Genomic DNA, 22,683 nt, shown 5'->3' with positions numbered 1-22,683 from the left:
TACAAGAGACCCACTTCAGATCTAGTGATACATAGACTGAAAGTGAGGTGATGGAAAAAGATATTCCATGCAAATGAAAATCAAAAGAAAGCTGGAGTAGCAATACTCATATCAGACAAAATATACTTTAAAATAAAGACTGTTATAAAGAGACAAAGAAGTACACTACATAATGATCAAGGTATCAATCCAAGAAGAAGATATAACAGTTATAAATATATATGCACCCAACATAGGAGCACTTCAATATATAAGGCAAATGCTAACAGTCATAAAAGGAGAAATCAATAGTAACACAATAATAATGGGCGACTTAACACCCCACTTACATCAATGGGCAGATCATCCAGACAGACAATTAATAAGGAAACAGAAGCTTTAAATGACACATTAGACCAGATGGATTTAATTGATATTTATAGAGCATTCAATCTGAAAGCAGCAGAATACACATTCTTCTCAAGTGCACACAGAACATTCTCCAGGATAGATCACATGCTAAGCCACAAAGCAACCCTTGATAAATTTAAGAAAATTGAAATCATATCAAGCATCTTTTCCGACCACAACACTATGAGATCAGAAATCAACTACAAGAAAAAAACAAAAACACAAATATGTGGAGGCTAAACAATATACTATTAAACAACCAATGGATCACTGAAGAAATCAAAGAGGAAATTGAAAAATTCCTAGAGACAAATGAAAATGAAAACATGATGATTCAAAATCTAAGGGACACTGCAAAAGCAGTTCTAAGAGGGAAGTTTACAACAATATGTCTTACCTGAGGAAACAAGAAAAATCTCAAAAACTAGAGAAAGAAGAACAAACAAAACACAAAGTTAGCAGAAAAAATCATAAAGATCAGAGAAGAAATAATTGAAACAGAGACGAAGAAAACATTGCAACTAAAAGCTGGTTCTTTGAAAAGATAAACAAAATTGATAAACCTTTAGCCAGATTCATCAAGAAAAAAAGGGAGGGACTTCCCTAGCAGTCCAATGATTAACACTTCACCTCCCAATGCAAGGTGTGCGGGCTTAATCACTGGTTGGGGAGCTAAGATCCCACATGCCTCGTGGTGAAAAAACCAAAACATAAAACAGAAGCAACATTGTAACAAATTCAATAAAGACTTTAAAAATGGTCCACATCAAAAAAAAAAAATCTCTAAACAAAAAAAAAAGGGAGAGGGCTAAAATCAATAAAATTAAAAATGAAAAAGGAGAAGTTACAACAGACATCACAGAAATACAAAGGATCATAAGAGACTACAGCAAGCAACGATATGCCAATAAAATGGACAACCTAGAAGAAATGGAATAAATTCTTAGAAAGGTACAAGCTTCCAAGACTGAACCAGGAAATAGAAAATATGAACAGACCAATCACAAGTACTGAAATTGAAACAATGATTTTAAAACTTCCAACAAACAGAAGTCCAGGACCAGATGGCTTCACAGGCAAATTCTATCAAACATTTAGAGAAGAGCTAACACCTATCCTTCTCAAACTAATTCAAAAACTTGCAGAGGAACACTCCCAAGCTCATTCTACGAGGCCACCATCACCCTGATACCAAAAGAGACAAAGATACCAAAACCAAAGATACCACAAAAAAAGAAAGTTACAGGCCAATATCACTGATGAACATAGAGGCAAAAATCCTCAACAAAATACTAGCAAACCGGGACTTCCCTGGTGGCGCAGTGGTTAAGAATCCGCCTGCCAATGGGGACACAGGTTCGAGCCCTGGTCCAGGAAGATCCCACATGCCATGGAGCAACTAAGCCCATGTGCCACAACTACTGAGCTTGCGCTCTACAGCCCGTGAGCCAAAACTACTGAGTCCACGTGCCACAACTACTGAAGCCTGCGTGCCTAGAGCCCGTGCTCCACAACGAGAAGCCACCACAATGAGAAGCCTGCACACCGCAATGAAGAGTAGCCCCCACTCAGTGCAAGTAGAAAAAGCCCGTGCACAGCAACAAAGACCCAACGCAGCCAAAAAAAAAAAAAAAAAAAAAATACTAGCAAACCAAACCCAACAATACATTAAAAGGATCAGACACCATAATCAAGTGGGATTTATCCCAGGGATGCAAGGATTTTTTCAATATCTGCAAATCGATCAGTGTGATAAACCACATTAACAAATTGAAGAATAAAAACCATATGATCATGTCAGCAGAAGCAGAAAAAGTTTTTGACAAAATCCAACACCCATTTATGATAAAAACTCTCTAGAAAGTGGGCACAGAGGGAACCTACCTCAACATAGTAAAGGCCATATATGACAAACCTACAGCTAACATACTCAACAGTGAAAAGCTGAAAGCATGTCTTCTAAGAACAGGAACAAGACAAGGATGTCTACTCTCACCACTTTTACTCAACATAGTTTTAGAAGTCCTAGGCATGACAATCAGAGAAGAAAAAGAAATAAAAGGAATCCAAACTGGAAAAGAAGAAGTAAAACTGTCACTGTTTGCAGATGACATGATACTATACATAGAAAATCCTAAAGATGCCACCAGAAAACTACTAGAGCTCATCAATGAATGGAGACACAAAAAGACCCCAATAGCCAAAGTAATCCTGAGAAAGAAAAATGGAGCTGGAGGAATCAGGCTCCCCGACTTCAGACTATACTATAAAGCTACATTAATTAAAACAGTATGGTACTGGCACAAAGCAGACTTATAGATCAATGGAACAGGATAGAAAGCCCAGAGATAAATCCACGCACCTATGGTCAACTAATCTACGACAAAGGAGGCAAGAATATACAATGGAGAAAAGACAGTGTCTTCAATAAGTGGTGCTGGGAAAACTGGACAGCTACATGTAAAAGAATGAAGTTAGGGCTTCCATGGTGGCGCAGTGGTTAAGTATCCTCCTGTCAATGCAGGGAACACAGGTTTGAGCCCTGGTCCAGGAATATCCCACATGCTGCGGAGCAATTAAGCCCACAAGCCACAACTACTGAGCCCACATGCCACAACTACTGAAGCCCGCATGCCTAGAGCCTGTGCTCCGCAACAAGAGAAGCCACCACAATGAGAAGCCTGCACACCACAACGAAGAGTAGCCCCCACTCACTGCAACTAGAGAAAGCTTGCGCGCAGCAACAAAGACCCAATCCAGCCAGAAAAAAAAAAAAAAGAATGAAATTAGAACATTCTCTAACACCATACACAAAAATAAACTCAAAATGCATTAAAGACCTAAATGTAAGACCAGATACTATAAAACTCTTAGAGGAAAACATAGGCAGAACACTCTTTGACATAAATCACAGCAATATCTTTTTGGACACCCCCTTTTAGAGTAATTAAAAAAAAAGGTAGCTAATGAAACTTAAAAGCTTTTGCACAGCAAAGGAAACCATAAACAAAATGAAAAGACAACACACAGAATAGGAGAAAATATTCGCAAATGAAGCTACCGACAAGGGATTAATCTCCAAAATATACAAGCAGCTCATGCAGCTCAATATCAGAAAAACAAACAACCCAATCAAAAAATGGGCAGAAGATTTAAATAGACATTTCTCCAACGAAGACATACAGATGGCCAAAAAGCACATGAAAAGATGCTCAACACTGCTAATTACTACAGAAATACAAATCAAAACTACAGTGAGGTATCACCTCACACCAGTCAGAATGGCCATCATCAAAAAATCTACAAACAGGGGCTTCCCTGTTGGCGCAGTAGTTGGGAGTCCACCTGCCGATGGAGGGGTCATAGGTTCGTGCCCCGGTCTGGGAGGATCCCACATGCCGCGGAGCAGCTGGGCCCATGAGCCATGGCCGCTGGGCCTGCGTGTCCGGAGCCTGTGCTCCACAACGGGAGAGGCCACAACAGTGAGATGCCCGCGTACTGAAAAAAAAAAAAAAAAAATCTACAAACAATAAATGCTAGAGAGGATGTGGAGAAAAGGGAACCCTCCTACACTGTTGGTGGGAATGTAAATTGGTACAGCCACTATGGAGAACAGTATGGAGGTTCCTTAAAAAACTGAAAATAGAGCTTCCATATGATCCAGCAAGCCCACTCCTGGGCATACGTATGAAGAAAGCCATACTTTGAAAAGATACACGCACCCCAATGTTCATAGCAACGTTATTTACAATAGCCAAGACGTGGAAGCAACATAAATGTCCATCTACAGATGAATGATGAAAGAAGATGTGGTCCATATATACAATGCAATATTACTCAGCCATAAAAAGAGAATGAAATAATGCCATTTGCAGCAACATGGATGGACCTAGAGATTATCATACTAAGAAGTAAGTCAGACAGAGAAAAGACAAATATCATATGATATCAATTATATGTGGCATCTAAAAAAAATGATACAAAAGAACTTACTTATAAAACAGAAATAGACTCACAGACTTAGAAAACAAACCTATGGTTACCGAAGGGGAAAGGTGGGGGGTAGGGATAAATTAGGAGGTTGAGATTAACATATACACAATACTATATATAAAATAGATAATCAACAAGGACCTACTGGATAGCACAGGGAACTTTACTCAGTACTCTGTAATAACCTACATGGGAGAAGAATCTGAAAAAGAACAGATGTATGTATAACTAAATCACTCTGCTGTATATCTGAAACTGACACAACACTGTAAATCAAATATACTCCAATATAAAAAAATAAAACAGTATGGAACTGGCAGGAAAAGACATAGAGCAATGGAACAGAAAACTTAGAATCAAAGCCCCGCTTATATAGTCAATTAATATCTGACAAGGGAGCCAAGAACACCCAAGGGCAAAGGATAGTCTCTTTTCAACAAATGGTGCTGGGAAAACTGGATAAGCACATACAGAAAAATGAAATTGGACCCTTGTGTCACACCATGCACAAAAATTAACTTGAAATAGATCAAAGACGTAAACATAAGACCTGACAGCAGAAGAACTCCTAGAGGAAAATGTAAGGAAGAAGTTCTTCAACATTGGTCTTGGCGGGACTTCCCTGGTGGTCCAGTGGTTAAGACTCCACACTTCCAATGCAGGGGGCCCAGGTTCAATCCCTGGTCGGGGAACTAGATCTGGCAGGCTCCAACTAAGAGCCCGCATGCTGCAACTAAAAAAAGATCCTGCATGCTGCAACTAAGACCTGGTGCAGCCAAATAAATAAATAAATATTAAAAAATAGAAAACAGTGGTCTTGGCAATGATTTTTTTTGGATGTGACACCAAAAACACAAACAACAAAAGAAAAAGAAAACACAAAGTGGGACTATATCAAACTTAAAAGCTTCTGCACAGCAAAAGAAACAATCAACAAAATGAAAAGGCAACCTACAGAATGGGAGAAAATATATGCAAATCATATATTTGATAAGGGGTTAAAATCCAAAACACAGAAAGAACTCATTCAACTCAATAACAACAACCAAAACCCCCAAACAATCCTGTTGAAAAATGGGCAGAGGTACTAAATAGGCTTTTTTCCAAAGAAGACATCCAAATGGCCAACAGGAACATGAAAAGATGCTCAACATCACCAACTATCAGGGAAATGCAAATCAAAACCACAATGAGATATCACCTCACACCTGTTACAGTGGCTGTCATTTTTTTTTTTTTTTTAATTTTTTGGCCACAGTGCACGGCATGTGGGATCTTAGTTCTCTGACCAGGAATTGAACCCGTGCCCCCTGCAGTGGAAGCATGGTGTCTTAACCACTGGACCACCAGGGAAGTCCCAAATAAATTTAGATGAAATGGGTAAGTTCCTTGAAAAGTAGAAAATACCAAAAGTGCTACAAGAAGAAATGAATGTCTTAAATAGATTAATAGGTTTTAAATATATTGAATCAGTGAAGATTTCCTCTCCTAAAAAAACCTAACTTACATAATTTTTCAGGTTAGTTCAATCAAACTTTCAGTAAAAATTCTTGTCTTACATTAACTGTTCTAAAAAACAGGAAAACAGTGATAGACACCAAGCTCATTTTATAAGGCTTATATAATCTTTATTCCACAACCACATAAGAACAATACAGGAAGAGAAAAGTATAGTCTATTTCACTAGTAAATGTAGATAAAAAAATTCCAAACACGTTTTGGCTAACTAAATCCAACAGTACATTAAAAAATAAAACATCACGCTCAAGTATGGTTTATCTCAGAAGATTCAACATCTGAAAATCTAAACAGGAATTTACCTTATGAATAGACTGAAGGAGAAAAAGAACTCAGAGCAAAAAACTGCACCTTAGGGCTTCCCTGGTGGCGCAGTGGTTGGGAGTCCGCCTGCCGATGCAGGGGATGCGGGTTCATGCCCCGGTCCGGGAAGATCCCACATGCCGCGGAGCGGCTGGGCCCGTGAGCCATGGCTGCTGAGCCTGCGCGTCCGGAGCCTGTGCTCCGCAATGGGAGAGGCCACAACAGTGAGAGGCCTGTGTACCGCAAAAAAAAAACAAAACAAAAAAACTGCACCTTAACTGATATAGAATAAGCAGTGATAAAATTCAACATCTATTTATTATAAAAACTCACAGCAAACTAGGAAGAGAAGGTAATTTTTTTAAACTTGATAAACTCATGTGCCAAAGCCTACAGCAAACACTAAAGTAACAGAGAAACTTTAGATGCATTATCTTTAAGAGTCAACAAATCAAGGATGCCTATTATCACCTCTATTGTTTAACATAGCTTATATCAACTATCAACCCAGCTGTTGAATGCCGTACTAGAGATCCTAGTTAAGGCTGTAAGAAAAAAAAGAAGCAAAAGTTGAAAAATTGGAAGGAAAATTGTAAAACTTTCAATAATTGCAAATGATATGATCATTAGTGAGGAAAATCAATAGAATTAACAGACAAACCATTAAAACTAAAAAAAAAAAAAGACTTCAATAAGTTGCCAGGTATAAGATTAACCCACAAAAATTAATACCACAATTTTTCTATATAAGTAGTAACCAACTAGAGATAAAATTAACAAAAAAAAACCTATTATGTATCTAGCAATTAATTTTTTAAATATTTTTGTTGAAGTACTAAAATACATACAGAAAAGTGCACCAACTGTAAGCTTACAGCTTGAAGAATTCTCACAAAATGAACACACCTGTATAACCAGCATCCTGAAAGGCCCACCCATGTCCTTTCCACCTACCAAAGGCAAATGCTATCCTGACATCTAACACCAGATAAGCGCTGCTTGTTTTTAAACCTTATATAAAGATTCATACGGTATGTATACCTTTTTAAAAAATGAAAAAGGAGAGAAAGAGATCCAAAAGGGGGTGAGTACGATATGTATTTGCAAGACACTGTTCCCTTTTCCTCCCTGGTACACTCTCTTTTTATTACTTTAAGCTGTTATTATTGTTACAATTATAGCTGTCAAAGTATTAGCTTCCAAGAGTCTGAGCTTCAATTCTTTGTCTATCATTTTTACAAACTGGAAATATAATTTTGAGCAACATGTGTGTTTCAAAATTTCCCAAGGAAACAATTTTGAAATTCTATGTTATTCATTTAATAAAATTTTACTTTCCTCCATTAACTATATTTCCTAAAGAGTTACCACAAAAATGATAACAGAAGAGAAATCAAGTCAGTAAGATGAAAGGGAGTGAAGGCACCAGTCCCCTAGACAACAGCTGCCTTGGCTATAGATGGAGAGGCAGTGTCTTGAAAGTCTGAATGGACAGAAATATGTATTCTGGGTAGTTTAGATATTTACTTTCCCATAAGGAATCAAATCAAGTGATACTTCAAGGTCACCTCAAGATCTAATATTCTATGTCTACATCACAGCTCTGTCTCCAGTGCCTTGGAATTTTTGAGATAGTGACCAGAAAAGGAAATCATATTCATGATAGATTACTGTGCTTCCAACATGAGTATATCCGACACTAATCTTAGCAATTTTAGACACTGACCCTAGTGCCCCTGTGCTTCAAAATCACCTGCAGAGGTTTGTTGATTGGCTGGTGTAAATACAAGTACCTACCAGTACTGACTCCCTCCTGACCTATGAGTCAGAAAGTCTGGAGGTAAGGATTTGGTGCAAGTGCATGTTTTCAGATTTCCCCACGTCATTCTATGCATAGCCAGAGTTGAAAACCACTAATAAGTTAACACAACTAACAAAAGATCTCATTTCACATTATCACACACCTGTGCATCAAATCTTATTATACGCCACAGAACATATGCCCATTTGAAAAATTACTGGTCACAATTTAAGTTGGTGGATGAAGCACAATTCACTTAAAAACACTGAACTAGGAGTCAAAGACTTGTTTCTGAGCCCACCTTTGTTACTCACTATGTGACATCAGAGAAGTTAGCTTTCTGAGAATTATTTTCATTTATAAGAATGGAAAAATATTACTTGTTCTGCCTTCCTAAAATTATCATATCCATAAATTAAGGGATATATAATAAAGCCATTCTAAAATATAAGTAAGGCACTAAATTTAGTCAGAATCAGTTGATTTCCTGAAGTCATTGCCAACTATACAGACAGACTCAAAATGCTGACAGTCTGAAATGAAACCAAGACCTCCCTTTATTCAACTAATTAACTAACTAGCTAACAATCAAACTCCTGTCAGGTGGGAAAAGGCTAAGGCAGTTCTATTATTAAAAACAGAGAGAATGCTTTTATTTTCTACTTCCTGCCCTTCAACTCTCTCAATTCCCTCCAAGCTAAGTTCTAATCACATGAAGAAGAAACAAAAGTCAAGTACTCCATTTTGGGGGAACTAACCTATTTTCTTCTGAAGAAAATAAACTAAGAAAGACAAACCTCAGCCACAGTACTACGTATACGATCCACCACTTGCTCAAAGTCTACCAGGCTGAAGAGGGGTTGCTGCTTGAGACGATGCAGCTCTGCAGCAAAAGTGTCCTCCTGGTTTTTCAAAATGGATCCTGCAAAACGGGAAGGCACTGTCAAAGGAAGACAGGGAACCTGCACAGGCAAGGGTTTCTCATCCCAGTGCCACAGCTATTTCACCTGCCTCTCAGTTAAGCATGTCACTCACAGCTGTGCTGAAATCTCAGAACATAAAGGTCAGTAACCACCCACCCTGCCCAGGCAGACTTTGGGGCCACACAGCATCAAATAAGCCTTTGAGGATGGGGTACAGTTGGGCAAGGAGATTCCTACCTTTCCTAGTCAGGTTTACATTTTGATTCTCGAACATCTGGACAGATTCTCCAACAAACAGGATTTTTTCAGCAACCCTCACTGGAATGTAGGACGGCAGAATCTCCACTCGCAGAGAAAACTGCTTTAGAGATGGTGCCAGCATGTTCTCTTCTTCTATCAGGCGCTGGTCAAAGAAATAATCCGTATCAGAGATGTCGTAGGAAGTGAGAAAGGGAAAGCAAGGAAACATCTGGCAGGTCTCCCAACCCGTGATTTACATTTTCTAGAAGCAGGGACTTTAAATATGAAGTTGCATAATTGTTACATTACTGGTGCTAGAGAAATGTATTCCATTTTTAGGCAGCAAGATAGCATGGTAGAAATAGCAGTGGTTTCATTAACATTAGGATTTTAGCCCTCTGCCTTGGCTACTGTGTAAAAACTTGTGCAGGGGCTTCCCTGGTGGCGCAGTGGTTGAGAGCCCGCCTGCCGATGCAGGGGACACGGGTTCATGCTCCGGTCTGGGAAGATCCCACATGCCGCGGAGCGCCTGGGCCCGTGAGCCATGGCCGCTGAGCCTGCGCGTCTGGAGCCTGTGCTCTGCAACAGGAGAGGCCACAGCAGTGAGAGGCCCGCGTACCGCAAAAAACAAACAAACAAAGAAACAAACAAAAAAAACCTGTGCAGTAGGTCTGGAACCCAGTCTCCTTACTTGTACCATGGAATAATTGATCTTTGTTTTTTTCCAGATCTACATGTCTACGATTTATTATCTTGTGCATATGCCTGCTCTGCCCAGCTCTTTACACAAGCCTGACTCATTTAGCCAAGTGGTTCTCAAAGCCTGGCTCCTGGACCAGCACCATTGGCCTCACTTGGGAGCTTGTTAGAAATGCAAATTTTCAAGCCCCTTCCCAGATTTACAGAAAACCTGGGGGGTAGGCCCAGCAGTCCGTGTTTTAACTAGCTCTCCAGGTGATTCTGAGGCACTCTCCAGTTTGAGAACCACTGATCTAGCCCACTCACCACCCAATCACTCAGGCCCCTTCTGTTCCCTGACTTGCTTTTGAGTTGACCCTTATCCAGCTCCAACTGGAACTTTAGGCTCCATACTCCTGACTTTGATCTCTGCTATTCACCCTTTTAGTTTTGGGCTTGGGTGCTAGTGTGCCTCGGGGCACTATCCTAGACCCTCTTCTCCTCTGGCTCTCAACACTCTTCCTAGACAATCACATCTTCTTCTAAGGCTGAACTGATCATCATAAGAGATATTTTTAATCTTTCTGCATCACAGGACTCTGCAATTATAAAAGCTACGGACCTTCCAGAAAAATATATAACCGTACACTTCACAGACTCTCTGACGCCACTCGTGAACCCCAAATTAAAAACTTCTGTATGCCGATGACTCCTAAGACTTTAAACTAGATTACTCTCATGAGCTCTAGGCTCAGCCCACTGGTCATTTCCTACAAGTACCTCAAACTCAATGTGTCCAAAGTTAGACCCATCTTCTTTCCCCTGACACCAGCAATCCATGTTCCTTATCATCACCACTCGCCCACTACTAAAGGCAGAGACTTGGGTATCATCCTTGATTCTTCCCTCTGGACCCATAGCCAATCAATCACCACGACCTACCTGTTCCAGCTCCTTAATATCTCTCAAGCCTCTTTATTCTTCACCATGTTTACTGTTCCCACCCTTGGTGTAGGCCACCATTATTTTTCAGCTAATGTCCCCAACATTCTCCTAACTGAACTACCTGCTGCTAATCTTAATTTTTAAAAAAACGATTCCCCACACAGTTTCTAGAGTGATCTACCATAAAGTCTGATCTAACATACAGAGGTAGGTTAACCTCTTGCCTAAAATTCTTCACGGTTCCCAGCTCTCTTCAGGCTCAAGTCTAAATTCCTTCCCATTGTTTACAAGGGCTTTCATGATCTTGCCTCTGCTCATCTCAAAAGCTTCATTGACTGCCACTTCCCACACCCGCCCCCCCACTGTCCCTTACACTCTACATCTCAGCCTTTATTTACTTGACTCTCTCAACTGGATCACTAATGGTTCCCCAAATGAGCCATGTCCTTCATGGCCTCTGTATACTTTACACAGTCCTTTCCTATGCTTGGAATTTTTTTTTTTCTTTTTGACCGTGCAGCATGTGGGATCTTAGTTCCCCGACCAGGGATCAAACCCGCACCCCCTGCAGTGGAAGCTTGGAGTTTTAACCACTGGACCGTGAGGGAAGTCCTCCTCCCAAACTCTTTGCAATTTAGACATACATTCCACTGAAAAGCCTTCTCTAGTTACTCTAAGACCATGTTCCCAGGATACCCATACTTACTCTTTCCAGAGCACTTAGTACACGGTAATATATCTTCCACTAAACTATAAGCTCTTTAAGGACAGGGACTACTACATTTTATTTGTTTATGCAGTTGTGGCATGTGGAACAGTACCTGGCATGTAACAGGCATTCAATAAAATGTTGTAACAGGATAAATGAATGGATGAATGGATAAGAACAATACAGGACTTTGGGGAGTCTAATCAAAACTCTAAACTGCATGTAAAAGCTCTGGGTACCTACAAGACTACCTGAAGAGACAAGACTTATTCTCTTAAACGCGTATACCAGGAAGAGGGGAAACAAAAGGAATCTCACAAATATATTTTCTATTTTATAGTCTCACATTGTTAGGCATTAAGTATTAAGCTAAGATAAAGCCAAGTGTTTACATCTAAAGAATTTATGGAAGGTACCCAGGCTATGATGAGCTGGGGGCTGGGGGCAGGGGCAAGTCACCAAAAGGTCATCTAGCTGTAGACTTTTCCAACTCCTGGCAGGAGCAGGTTAGGCTTCTGGTTGGGCTCTCACCAAGTCCTGGAGTTCTCTCAGTTGTTTTCCTGTCAGTCCCCCAATGCCCAGATCCTCCTCATCCTCTTCTGGTTGGGCACTGACATTACCAGAAGATGGACCCTGTTTGATAAAGAACTCTTCGTGCTGGTCCAAGAGGAGTCCATGTAGCATCCAGGCTGAGAGCTGCTTATACATGACCCCATGACACACGGCCAGGATTCTGAGTGGAGAGGAAAGCAAGAGCCTTAGAAGTCCACTAAGAGGACACTAAACCCATGCTTTAAACTGCTACAGGATAAACAGAGGCCTGAGGGTTTGGTCAGCAGAAGGGAAATGACCAATTAAGCTAAAAATAATTGTGCTATTTTAACTTAAATGTCTGCGGATGAACTAAGTGGTTAAATTTCCAAACTTGTAGCCAGTGTACTAAAGTCTGAAATGTTCAGTAAATGTTCTGATAGTCTTTTAGAAGAAGCACATTTTTTTTCCTCTTTTTGAGTAAAGTAAGTTTCAAAATGGATGATTCCTTTTAAAATTAAATGGACTTACAGGAGTCTCTTTTTGGCTAACACAGTATTAAATTAGTTTTTATTTTTGTTGGAATCACATAAGGAAAGTAGATTCAGTATGTGAGAAGCTGATATACCTGAAAAAGTATTATCCAACAAAATCCAGAGACTGAAACAAAATGCAGAAAGGTTGCTGGAGAATGGGATAGATTCACATGGTCTCAAGGGATCACATCTCAGGTAACATATTAATGACAAAGGGGAAAACGTCCCTCTAAAACAGAGTGATCTGGTGGAAAACACCTAAACCAAGTGATGAAACTTAACACCAGTAATGGGACAAACTTACTTTTTGTGCTTTCTGATATGCTGTAACAGGAAATAATATGACCTATGTAGTATTCTTGCCAAAAATGTTCAACCTGAATCTAATCATGAGGAAATAATCAGAAAAATCCAGATTGTGGAACATTCTACAGGCAGTCTTTGATCATACTCCACATTTAATACAGTTGTAACATAAAATTTTGTATCCTTTTTTTCAGATAGTATTATAAAAATATTTTTACATGTTATAGTATTTGTAATTTTAATTGCATTATAGTCTATCAAGTGAATATATCTTTAATCAGCTTCTGCTGCTGGTAATTTTCTAATTTTTTTTAAAAATTTCTTAATATAGTAGACAACATTGCAGTGAATAATGATTGTGCATATGGTTATTTTCTTCTTTTGAATAATTTTGTTAGGATAAAATTTTTAAGAGTGGCATTATAAGATTATAAAGCTACTCAAAATACACATGTTTAGACATAGCTAAGCATAATCCAGCACATGTAGTGGAAATTCTCCAAGGATAATGAGATCCAAAAATGAAAAAGGACTGCCTCAAGGTCATCTAGAGCCTTGCTTCGATACTCAACACTTTATTAAAACCCCCTTTTTGCAATTTCTGAGCCACCGTAAGGATTACATGGGCTCCTTTGCTCATGGGGCTTTTCCATCCTGGTCATAACTTTCCCCAGAAGGAAACCTGAGATGACCTGAAAATAAAACTTGTGCAAAATCAAGTCACCTGACCACCCACTCCGCCTCCCAACCCCAATGAAGCCGTGACTTACTTTTCTAGTGCACTGCGAACAGGAGGCAAACCTCCACAGCTGTGTTTGTACACTGTTTCCAGGATTTGACAACCATGAATCTGTGGAAAATACAGCCTTGTCAAGCTGAATTCCATTTTAATAGTTCATGTAGCACAATCTCATATTCTATATTCAATCCAGAGGGCACAATCTGCAGAGAATGGGGATGAACTTTCTCATAAGATTTTTGTATAGTTCTGATTCTGACTCCAATGCCAATGTATGGGGGGTTTCCCCACACTACCAAGCAATCCTCTGACACCAGCTTGGGTGTCCTACAATCCAACTCAATTCTGATACTATCCACCCAGAGATAGCATCAGATTCCACAGGTTAAGGGCTCAGTCCCACAAGACTGCCCTCCATTTCCGACGCCAATCACAAGTTCAGGTTGTTCCCTGTGCTTCCAACTGGCTGATTAATAGATCAGAGGTTCCCCCTCCCTGGATTCCACTAATTTGCTAGAGCAGCTCACAGAACTCAGGAAACCCACTTATTCACTAGATTACCTATTTATTATGAAGGATACTAAAGGATACGAGTCAACACCCAGATGAAAAGGCTACACAGGGCGAGGTCCCGAACAAAGGAGCTCCTGCCCGGCATAGTGTCACACAGAGGCACTCTGGCTCACCAATCTGGAAGCTCTCCAAACCCCGTCCTTTTTGGTTTTTATGGAGCCTTCATTACACAGGCAGGATTAATTAAATCACTGGCCATTGGTGACTGAACTCAATTTCTAGCTCTCTGCCCTCCTCTCTCCCCAGAGGTCAGGTGGGAATGGTGGGACTGAAAGTTCCAACCCTCCGATCACGTGGGTGTTTCCCCTGGCAACCAGCCCCATATTAAGTGCTTTCCCAAAATCACCTCATTAACAAACTCAGGTGTGGTAGAAAGGGGTTTGTTATGAATATCAAGTCACCTTTATTGCTCTTATTACTTAGGAAATTCTGAGTTTTAGAAGCTCTGTGCCAGAAACGGGACGAAGACCAAATCTATATTTCTTATTATAAATCACAACATCACAATAGTTGTTGTCGAAGTATGGACCCTCCACCTCCCTGCCCCTCCCCATCCCACCCCATCCCCCAGCAGCATCTGCATCACCTGGAAACTTGTAAGAAATGCAAATTCTTGGGCCTCACTCCAGACCTACTGAATCAGAATCTCTGGGGTAGGGCCCAGCGATCTGGTTTTAACAATCTGCTCCAGGTGATTCTACGGCACAATGAAGTTTGAGAACTACTGCACTACTGCACTGGAAAAACCAGAATCATTTAGAGTTGAAATTCCAAGAAAAGAGGTAAAGAAAGCTCTTATTTCAGATTAAGGCCTAATCCAGACTACTTACAAGGTATACACTTTTCTAAAAATCTGCTTCCTTTTTCAATGTCCTTTTGCCTCTGCTTTTTTTTTTTAACTGCTTTATTGAGGTATAAGTTATATACAATAAATTCACCTATTTTAAGGGTACTTTCAACAACTTTTAGTAAATTTACAGCATTGTGCAACCATCACCGTAATCCAGTTTTATAACATTTCCATCACTCTAAAAGGATCCCCTGTGCCTGTTCGCACTCCCCCATTCTCACCCACAACCTCAATTTTTAAAGCCTTAGCACTCAGCTTCCTACAACCTCCTCGGCAGGAAGGTTCACCCATCTGCAATCCCTCTACTCATTTACCACTCTCCTTCCTTTGGCCAACGGAAGCTCAAAGTCAACTGAGATGTGCCGGCATGTATGGACCCTTACACTAACCCCACTTACCTAGAAGTTCCCCTCCAATTTTGGGAGATGGTTTAGTAGAGTGGTTAAGAGCATAGTCTTTGGAGTCACACAGCCCTGGGTTTACATCCTAGTTGTACCATTTACTACCATCTGTGTGACCCTAAGCACATTCCTTAACCTATTTGATTTTTTAGAGGATTGACTGTGATAATGTATGTAAAGCATTTAGCAGAGTGCCTGGTATGCAACAAGTGCACAATAAAAGCTCGATGTTATTTGATGAGGGCTTCGCAGGGTCAAACAGCACCTCCCCTGCTGGCTCTGCTAGCACAGAATGAATGCAGCAGAGGGTAAGTTTCTTATACAGCAAAAAAATGAAGTAGCAACCTGGCAAACTGACTAGTTAACTAGTTATATTCAAATGAACACTCTTAATAAGCTAAGGCACAAATATAACAGCTTAAGAATGTGAATGAACTAAACATATTTAATCCATCTGTCCTTTTTGATCCAATTATGAACCAGCAGATACTTCTTCTAATGTAAAATCTCAAAGCATCTCAGAATTATTAATTCTACCCAGAAAAGACATTCTCTGGACACTGGAGACCCTAACTTTTCAATGCATATAATAAAAACTTGTGATAAGAATAGGCATATTTAACTAAGAATTACGAGTATTTCCTTGGTGCTTACCAGAGCAAAAGGAAAAAGGAAAATTCTCACCTTTTGACTTTTAATTTGTTCTACTACAACCATCACAGAGGGGAAAAGGAGCTGGAACTGCAAAGGAGAGAATAATTAGGATGGTATATAATCAAATACAAGGAAAAAAAATTAACTCACAAAATGCCTTTGTTTTTAAATAGTCCCACTTAACATAAAGATGGCAATACCACAGAACAGCCAAGATCCAGTATCCTAAGGCAATTTGCTACAGGGGTTGGCTGCAGATAGAAAGAGAATGGCAGACAGAAGCAGTTTCTATGTTTGAGGCTAGCATAATTGCTAATACTGAGGCCAATCTAGAGCATTAACATCACACAGTAAGTTTTCACTAAATTTGGAACTTTTCAAACAGTTCTGATCTAGGAAAGCATACAAAATATCAAATGCTGGGCTCTGAATCCAGAAGGAAAAAAGTTCTCAAAAATAATATTTTAAGTTAGATTATTCTAATGATATCAACAGATTCCAAAGCATTTTGTTATCTGGGCATACCTGATCTAAGGAGTAATTGACATGTGATATGGAGAGATGGGGGTCAGCCAGGAACTGCAACAAAAAAACACTCTGATTATGGCTCCATATAAAATATCTTCAATCTATTTCTTCTATGAAAACCGGAAGCGAATGTGAGAGTAGGCTTAGGGTTCATTTTAGGGTATTGAGAATTGATCATTTATAGAAGATTATTAATGTTGATTTTCAGGTGATAACAAAACCAAAGCTAGGGCTCTTCCAAACTCACTCAGGAACCTTTGCCGTGATCCACTTGCCAGTTTGATCATGGCTTGGGCAATCACAGCCACGCAGAAAATAGCTCATTCTTAACCACCTGACCATATCAAAGGGCATTACAAATCAGGAACATGTCCTCATCTGCTGTCCCAGAGGTGTTCCCTCCCGTATTTCTTCTCACCTCTTGTTCCAAATCAAGCAGTGCTTGGCGATAAGGCTGCAAAACTGAATCCAGCCCCGTGCAGAAGGCCCTTAGGTAGATTCCATGTGACCCACCTTGGCCCTGCTGAGATGGATGGTGATCCTGAAATCAAACAAAGAGAAGTCAACTTTTCAGCTCAGACCCTGAAACCCAAGGAAGACATTATCCTTTATTAATGGCATTTTTTTGTTTAAATAATTCCCTATCAAAGCAGTGCTTCAATGAGAGGAAAACCTGACTGAAGAGACCTTTTAAAATGTGATAATGTTTTCATTTTCCAAGTGGCTCAGATGTTACAAACAACCAGGTATTACTCCATACTGTCACTAGAGGTTTTCCAACAACTCAATTCTAACCTTATAACTTCTAGCTTAAATCCCTTTGGTGGTTTCCCCTTGCCCCAGAATAATATCTAAACTCCTCTACATGGTATACAACTTCTGGCCCTTACTCTCTCTCTAAAATTATCTTTAACTGCTTCCAACTTCACATCTTCATTTACAAATTACTCAGCAGTTCCCTGAATGTGCCTTGTTTCTATCTCTCACCCCTGTGAATGAGTGTAGTCTGCTTGTAACTCATGTTTGTGACAAATACCTACTCTTCCTGCAGGACCCAACTCCAGCATCTCTTCCCTGAAAAGCCCTTTCTAACCCTCCCTAGGGAATTAATAGCTCCCCTTTGTTGCTTTCATAGCATCCCTGTTTAGTGCTGGAACTGAACTTTTGTTTATCTGTCCCCTCACTAGACCAAGAGCTTCATGAAGCAAGGGCCCATACTTTGTTCATCTTTGCATTTCATTTCCTAGCACAGTTCTTTGAACAGATGGTAACTATTTACTGAATAAATAAAATGACCTCAGTCCTCCTTCTAACAACCCTTCTCCTGCCTAGATGGCAATTCATCAAAAACACGAACCTGATAGCCAACGTGGGGAGTTAGAAGACACTCACCAAGAGGCTATTAACGAATATGGTTTGTCTTTCCAGAAAGCTGCAGTTTCTTTGTAAAAGCATTCTTTTTCTACACAGGGGAATTGCAGTTAACAGTTGACTAGAGGCCATGATGACTAGCCTTTCTGGCTATGTACTGATTTGCATGGTCAGGCTCTGGTGGTGGTAGATACCATAGCAGAATTCAGCAACAAATGTGGTAGGAAGCTTGGGCTCAGAGGTTATAAGGCACACTGTAGCCAGAGGATGCTGCAGAGGATACTAGTAGTTCCTGGAGATAAATGTTCCCAGCTATAATAAGAATAGCACAGGCATAGGGTGAAATAGACCAGATTGGCTTACAACCAGGTGATTTTGTTTTGGTTGTATCATTCCAGAGAACTGAATGTCTTCATTTATCACAAAATGAAAGAAAAAATGAGACTGCTTTTACTTTTCAAAAAAGAAAAAGGTACTACAAATATCTTTAGAATTTGGGAAAGTAGGAATTCACATATAAGATCCACATAGTCACATGAATATAGGACAGGTTTGGGTTTTTTTAAGTGTTATATACAAACACTTAAAGAGCCCTTTTCATCTATATTAATATGTATACAGGTTCCAACTTGGATCATTGTGTTCTCATTATTATGACTTCATAGCAAACTGGCACTGATTAGGTTTTTTTAAATATAAATTTATTTATTTATTTTTGGCTGCATTGGGTCTTGCTGCATGCGGGCTTTCTCTAGTTGCGGTGAGCAGGGGCTACTCTTCGTTGCAGTGCATGGGCTTCTCATTGCGGTGGTTTCTCTTGCTGTGGAGCATGGGCTCTAGGCACGCAGGCTTCAGTAGTTCTGGCACATGGGCTCAGTAGTTGTGGCTCGCGGGCTCTAGAGCGCAGGTTTAGCAGTTGTGGCTCACAGGCTCTGTGGCATGTGGCATCTTCCTGGACCAGGGTTCGAACCCATGTCCCCTGCCTTGGCAGGCGGATTCTTAACCACTGCACCACCAGGGAAGTCCCTGGCATTGATTAGATTTTAAATTCTTTTCTCTGCAACAAAATCTGTTTGAATCAGAATCCCTGTCCCAGAGATGAAAATATAAGGCATTATTCTCTGACTCCTTTGTCCCATAGATTACCACCAAGGGCCTGACAACCAGTTTATATAACAGGGGCCAGGTGGTACTGACTGCATTGTTTCAGAAAACTATCCTTCCTTTTCCTTTCTAGAAGTCTCTGCCTTTCTCTTCAACCAGAATCATTCTTTCCACTGGGAAATAGTCATCATTGAATCAGAGTCACACAATGCAGCAATCTTCTTACTTACCACTGACAGAATTGCAGACTGTTAAAAGTAAAAAAGAACTTTAAAATTTCTCTTAAAAAAAAAATTTGAGTGTCTACTATATGCCAGGCACTTCGCATGAATTACCTTGTTTAATCCCCACAACCCTATTAGATAGGTACTATCTATCCCCATTTTATAGGTAAGGAAACTGAGGCTCAGGTTACTGCTGAGCAGTCTATGGCCAGTAAGTGATGGACAGGAAACAAATCTTTGGCCACTACACTATAAAGCACTGACTTCCAATTAATTTATATTAATCAATAATATTTATTAAGTCTTACCACATGCCAAAACCTTCTCCAGTTTAACTCTTATTTACAAATAAGAAAAAGGAAGCCTGAAGATTTTAGTTGCCTGCCTCAATGTAACTACGGTAGTTAGAAGCAAAGTGGCAAAGGAATTTTAAATAATGCTTTGTGTTTTCACCTCTGGGACTGGAACTCTGGTCCAGCTCAAACTGATTTAATTCAGGTCTCTTAAAACTTGGGCAAAGCATACTTTCTCTTACATCCATCTGCCTAAATTGGTCCCCATGTATATTTTCCCCTTGTTTGAGGTACAGTCACCTTGCCTTCACTTGAATAATTCCAGTGATGAGAAATTCATAACTTCTTGACACTTACATCACATGAATTACCAATGGATTCACTGAAAGCTTAACATAGCTCCAGTGAGGAGCACTGGAGGTGTACGTTCCCTGAGAACAGGAACCTACCTGCTGCTGCACATGGCCCGTGTACTGTTCAATGAACTCGGTGAAACGAATGTAGTCTGTGCCCAGCCGGCAGAGTCGATTCAGGACACTGGTTTCACTGGGATGGAGAAATGGGAAGTCCTGTGACACCTGCAGGAGAGGAATAATGTTAAAAACGCTGATGCCCGCTACTCACTGCTCACTAGAACGATTGTCTCCCTTTGCAAGATGGCTATTTAAGACTGGTAAGTTCTAGATAACAAAAGTATTTCCAAATCACTACAAAGACGTTGTTCCCCAGTCCCAACTTAGTTATTTATTGAAATAGGCAGTAATGCATGGTAAAGAATTTAAACAGTACAAAATGGTATACATGAAAAATAAGTCAACCTCCACAGAGGCAGCCACTACTACCTGCTTTTTTTTTTTAATTTTAGTATAAATATTATATTGGTTTCAGGTGTACAACATAGTGATCCAGTATTTTTACAGATTACAAACCATACTAAGTTATTATAAAAGACTGACTAGGGGCTTCCCTGGTGGCACAGTGGTTAAGAATCTGCCTGCTAATGCAGGGGACACAGGTCCTATCCCTGGTCTGGGAAGATCCCACATGCTGCGGAGCAACTAAGCCCGTGTGCCACAACTACTGAGCCTGTGCCCTAGAGCCCGCGAGCCACAACTACTGAGCCCACGCGCAGCAGCAATGACCCAATGCAGCCCAAAATAAATAAATAAATAAATTTATTTAAAAAAAAGACTGACTATATTCCTGTGCTGTACATTACATGCCCGTGACTTGTTTATTTTGTAACTGGTAGTTTGTACCTCTTAATACCCTTCACCTATTTCATCCCTCCCCCTATCCCTCTCCCTTCTGGCGACCACCATTTGTTCTCTGTATCTATGCATCTGTTTCTGTCTATGCATATGTTTGTCTGTTTGTTTTGTTTTCTAAATTCCACATATAAGTGAAATCATAAAGTATTTGTCTTTCTCTGTCTGACTTATTTCACTAAGCATAATATCCTCCAGGCCCATCCATGTTGTCACAAATGGCAAGATTTCATTCTTTTTCATGGCTAAGTATATTACCTATTCCTTATGGAATCTTCCTGGGATGGTCTATAAGGATATATGGGGTTTTTGATCTGGTTGCAACAAAGTCTCTTAAGCAATATTGCTCACTCTTGGTTCTGCAGATTCCAGAGGTTTCTCAGACATATTCTTAGGATTTACAAATTCTCTATGAAAATTTAAATTTTGTTTTCATTTTGATAAAAATGTAAAATTAACGTAGCATATTATAATCTGTAAAAGCACCTTATAACTGGACATATAATTTAGTGTCCATATTTTCATTTGTATTTTTAATTTAAATCATGGCCAAATGATAGCCTAGTATGGTATGTAAAGATTTCACAGCAGTTCAAGCAGAAAAATAGTAGTGGGAGAATGTATTCATTCAATCAACTAAGAAAAAAGTCATAGCAAAATATACATAAAGTTACCATTTTAGCCATTCAAGTGTACAGTTTAGTGGCATTAAGTGCATTCGCTTTGTTGTGCAACCATCACCACCATCCATCTCCAGAACTTTTTCATCTTCCCAAACTAAAACTCTGTACCTCTTGAATGATGACTCCCCATTGTTCCTTCCCCCACACACCCTGGTAAGTACCCTTCTAATTTCTGTCTCTATGAATTTGACTACTCTACAATATTTATCCGTTTGTGACTGGCTTATTTCACTTAGCATAGTGTCTTCAAGGTTCATCCATGTTGTAGCATGTGTTAGAATGTCTCTCCTTTCTAAGGCTGAATAATATTCCATTGTATGTACATGCCGCATTTTGTTTATTCACTTCATTTGTGTATGGACATCTGAGTTGCTTCTGCCTTTTGGCTATTGTGAATAATGCTGCTATGAACATGGCTTTACAAATATCTATTTGAGTCCCTGCTTTCACTTCTTTTGGGTATATACCCAGGAATAAAACTGCTGGATCATTTGGTAATTCTGTGTTTAATTTTTGGAGGAGTCACCATATTGTTTTCCACAGGGACTGTACCATTTTACATTTCCACCAGCAATACACAAGGGTTCTAATTTCTCTACAACCTCACCAACACTTGTTATTTCCTGTTTTTTTGGTAATAACCATCCTAAAGGGTATAAAATGATATCTCATTGTGCTTTTTTTTTTTTTTTTTGCGGTACGCGGGTCTCTCACTGTTGTGGCATTTCCCATTGCGGAGGACAGGCTCCGGACGCGCAGGCTCAGCGGCCATGGCTCACGGGCCCAGCCGCTCCGCAGCATGTGAGATCTTCCCGGACCGGGGCACGAACCCGTGTCCCCTGCATCGGCAGGCGGACTCTCAACCACTGCGCCACTAGGGAAGCCCCTCTCATTGTGCTTTTGATTTGCATTTCCCTAATGATTAGTGATATTGATCATCTTTTCACTTGTTGCCCACTGTATATCTTCTTTGGAGAATCAACCAACTTTTAGTGACTACGTACTTATCCCAGGCACTGCGCTAACATTCCAAGATTAAATAGTGAACAAAATCAGACATATTTACTACTCCCAAGGAACTCAGAATATTTCACATTCATATTGTATTTTGTGGAAGCCATC

At 39.9% G+C, this 22,683-nt stretch overlaps 1 protein-coding gene across 1 annotated transcript in view; it reads right to left on the bottom strand.

The window, feature by feature from the left end:
• TUBGCP4 (tubulin gamma complex component 4) overlaps positions 1-22,683 on the bottom strand; it is a 49,495-nt gene that overhangs the window by 19,450 nt on the left and 7,362 nt on the right. Inside the window, exons 2-9 of the mRNA XM_082647774.1 lie at positions 20,060-20,188; positions 17,037-17,159; positions 16,616-16,669; positions 16,121-16,177; positions 13,644-13,723; positions 12,032-12,233; positions 9,166-9,331; positions 8,803-8,927 (exon numbers count right to left, since the gene is read on the bottom strand). Of these exons, the coding sequence (XP_082503900.1) occupies positions 8,803-8,927; positions 9,166-9,331; positions 12,032-12,233; positions 13,644-13,723; positions 16,121-16,177; positions 16,616-16,669; positions 17,037-17,159; positions 20,060-20,188 (936 nt within the window). The remainder of the gene's footprint in view (positions 1-8,802; positions 8,928-9,165; positions 9,332-12,031; positions 12,234-13,643; positions 13,724-16,120; positions 16,178-16,615; positions 16,670-17,036; positions 17,160-20,059; positions 20,189-22,683) is intronic.

This window comes from Grampus griseus, assembly GCF_964374135.1.
Source record: "Grampus griseus genome assembly, chromosome: 2".
NCBI lineage: Eukaryota > Metazoa > Chordata > Mammalia > Artiodactyla > Delphinidae > Grampus > Grampus griseus.
Note: the sequence above shows the minus strand (reverse complement) of the source record. Positions and strands in the feature narration are given on the sequence as shown.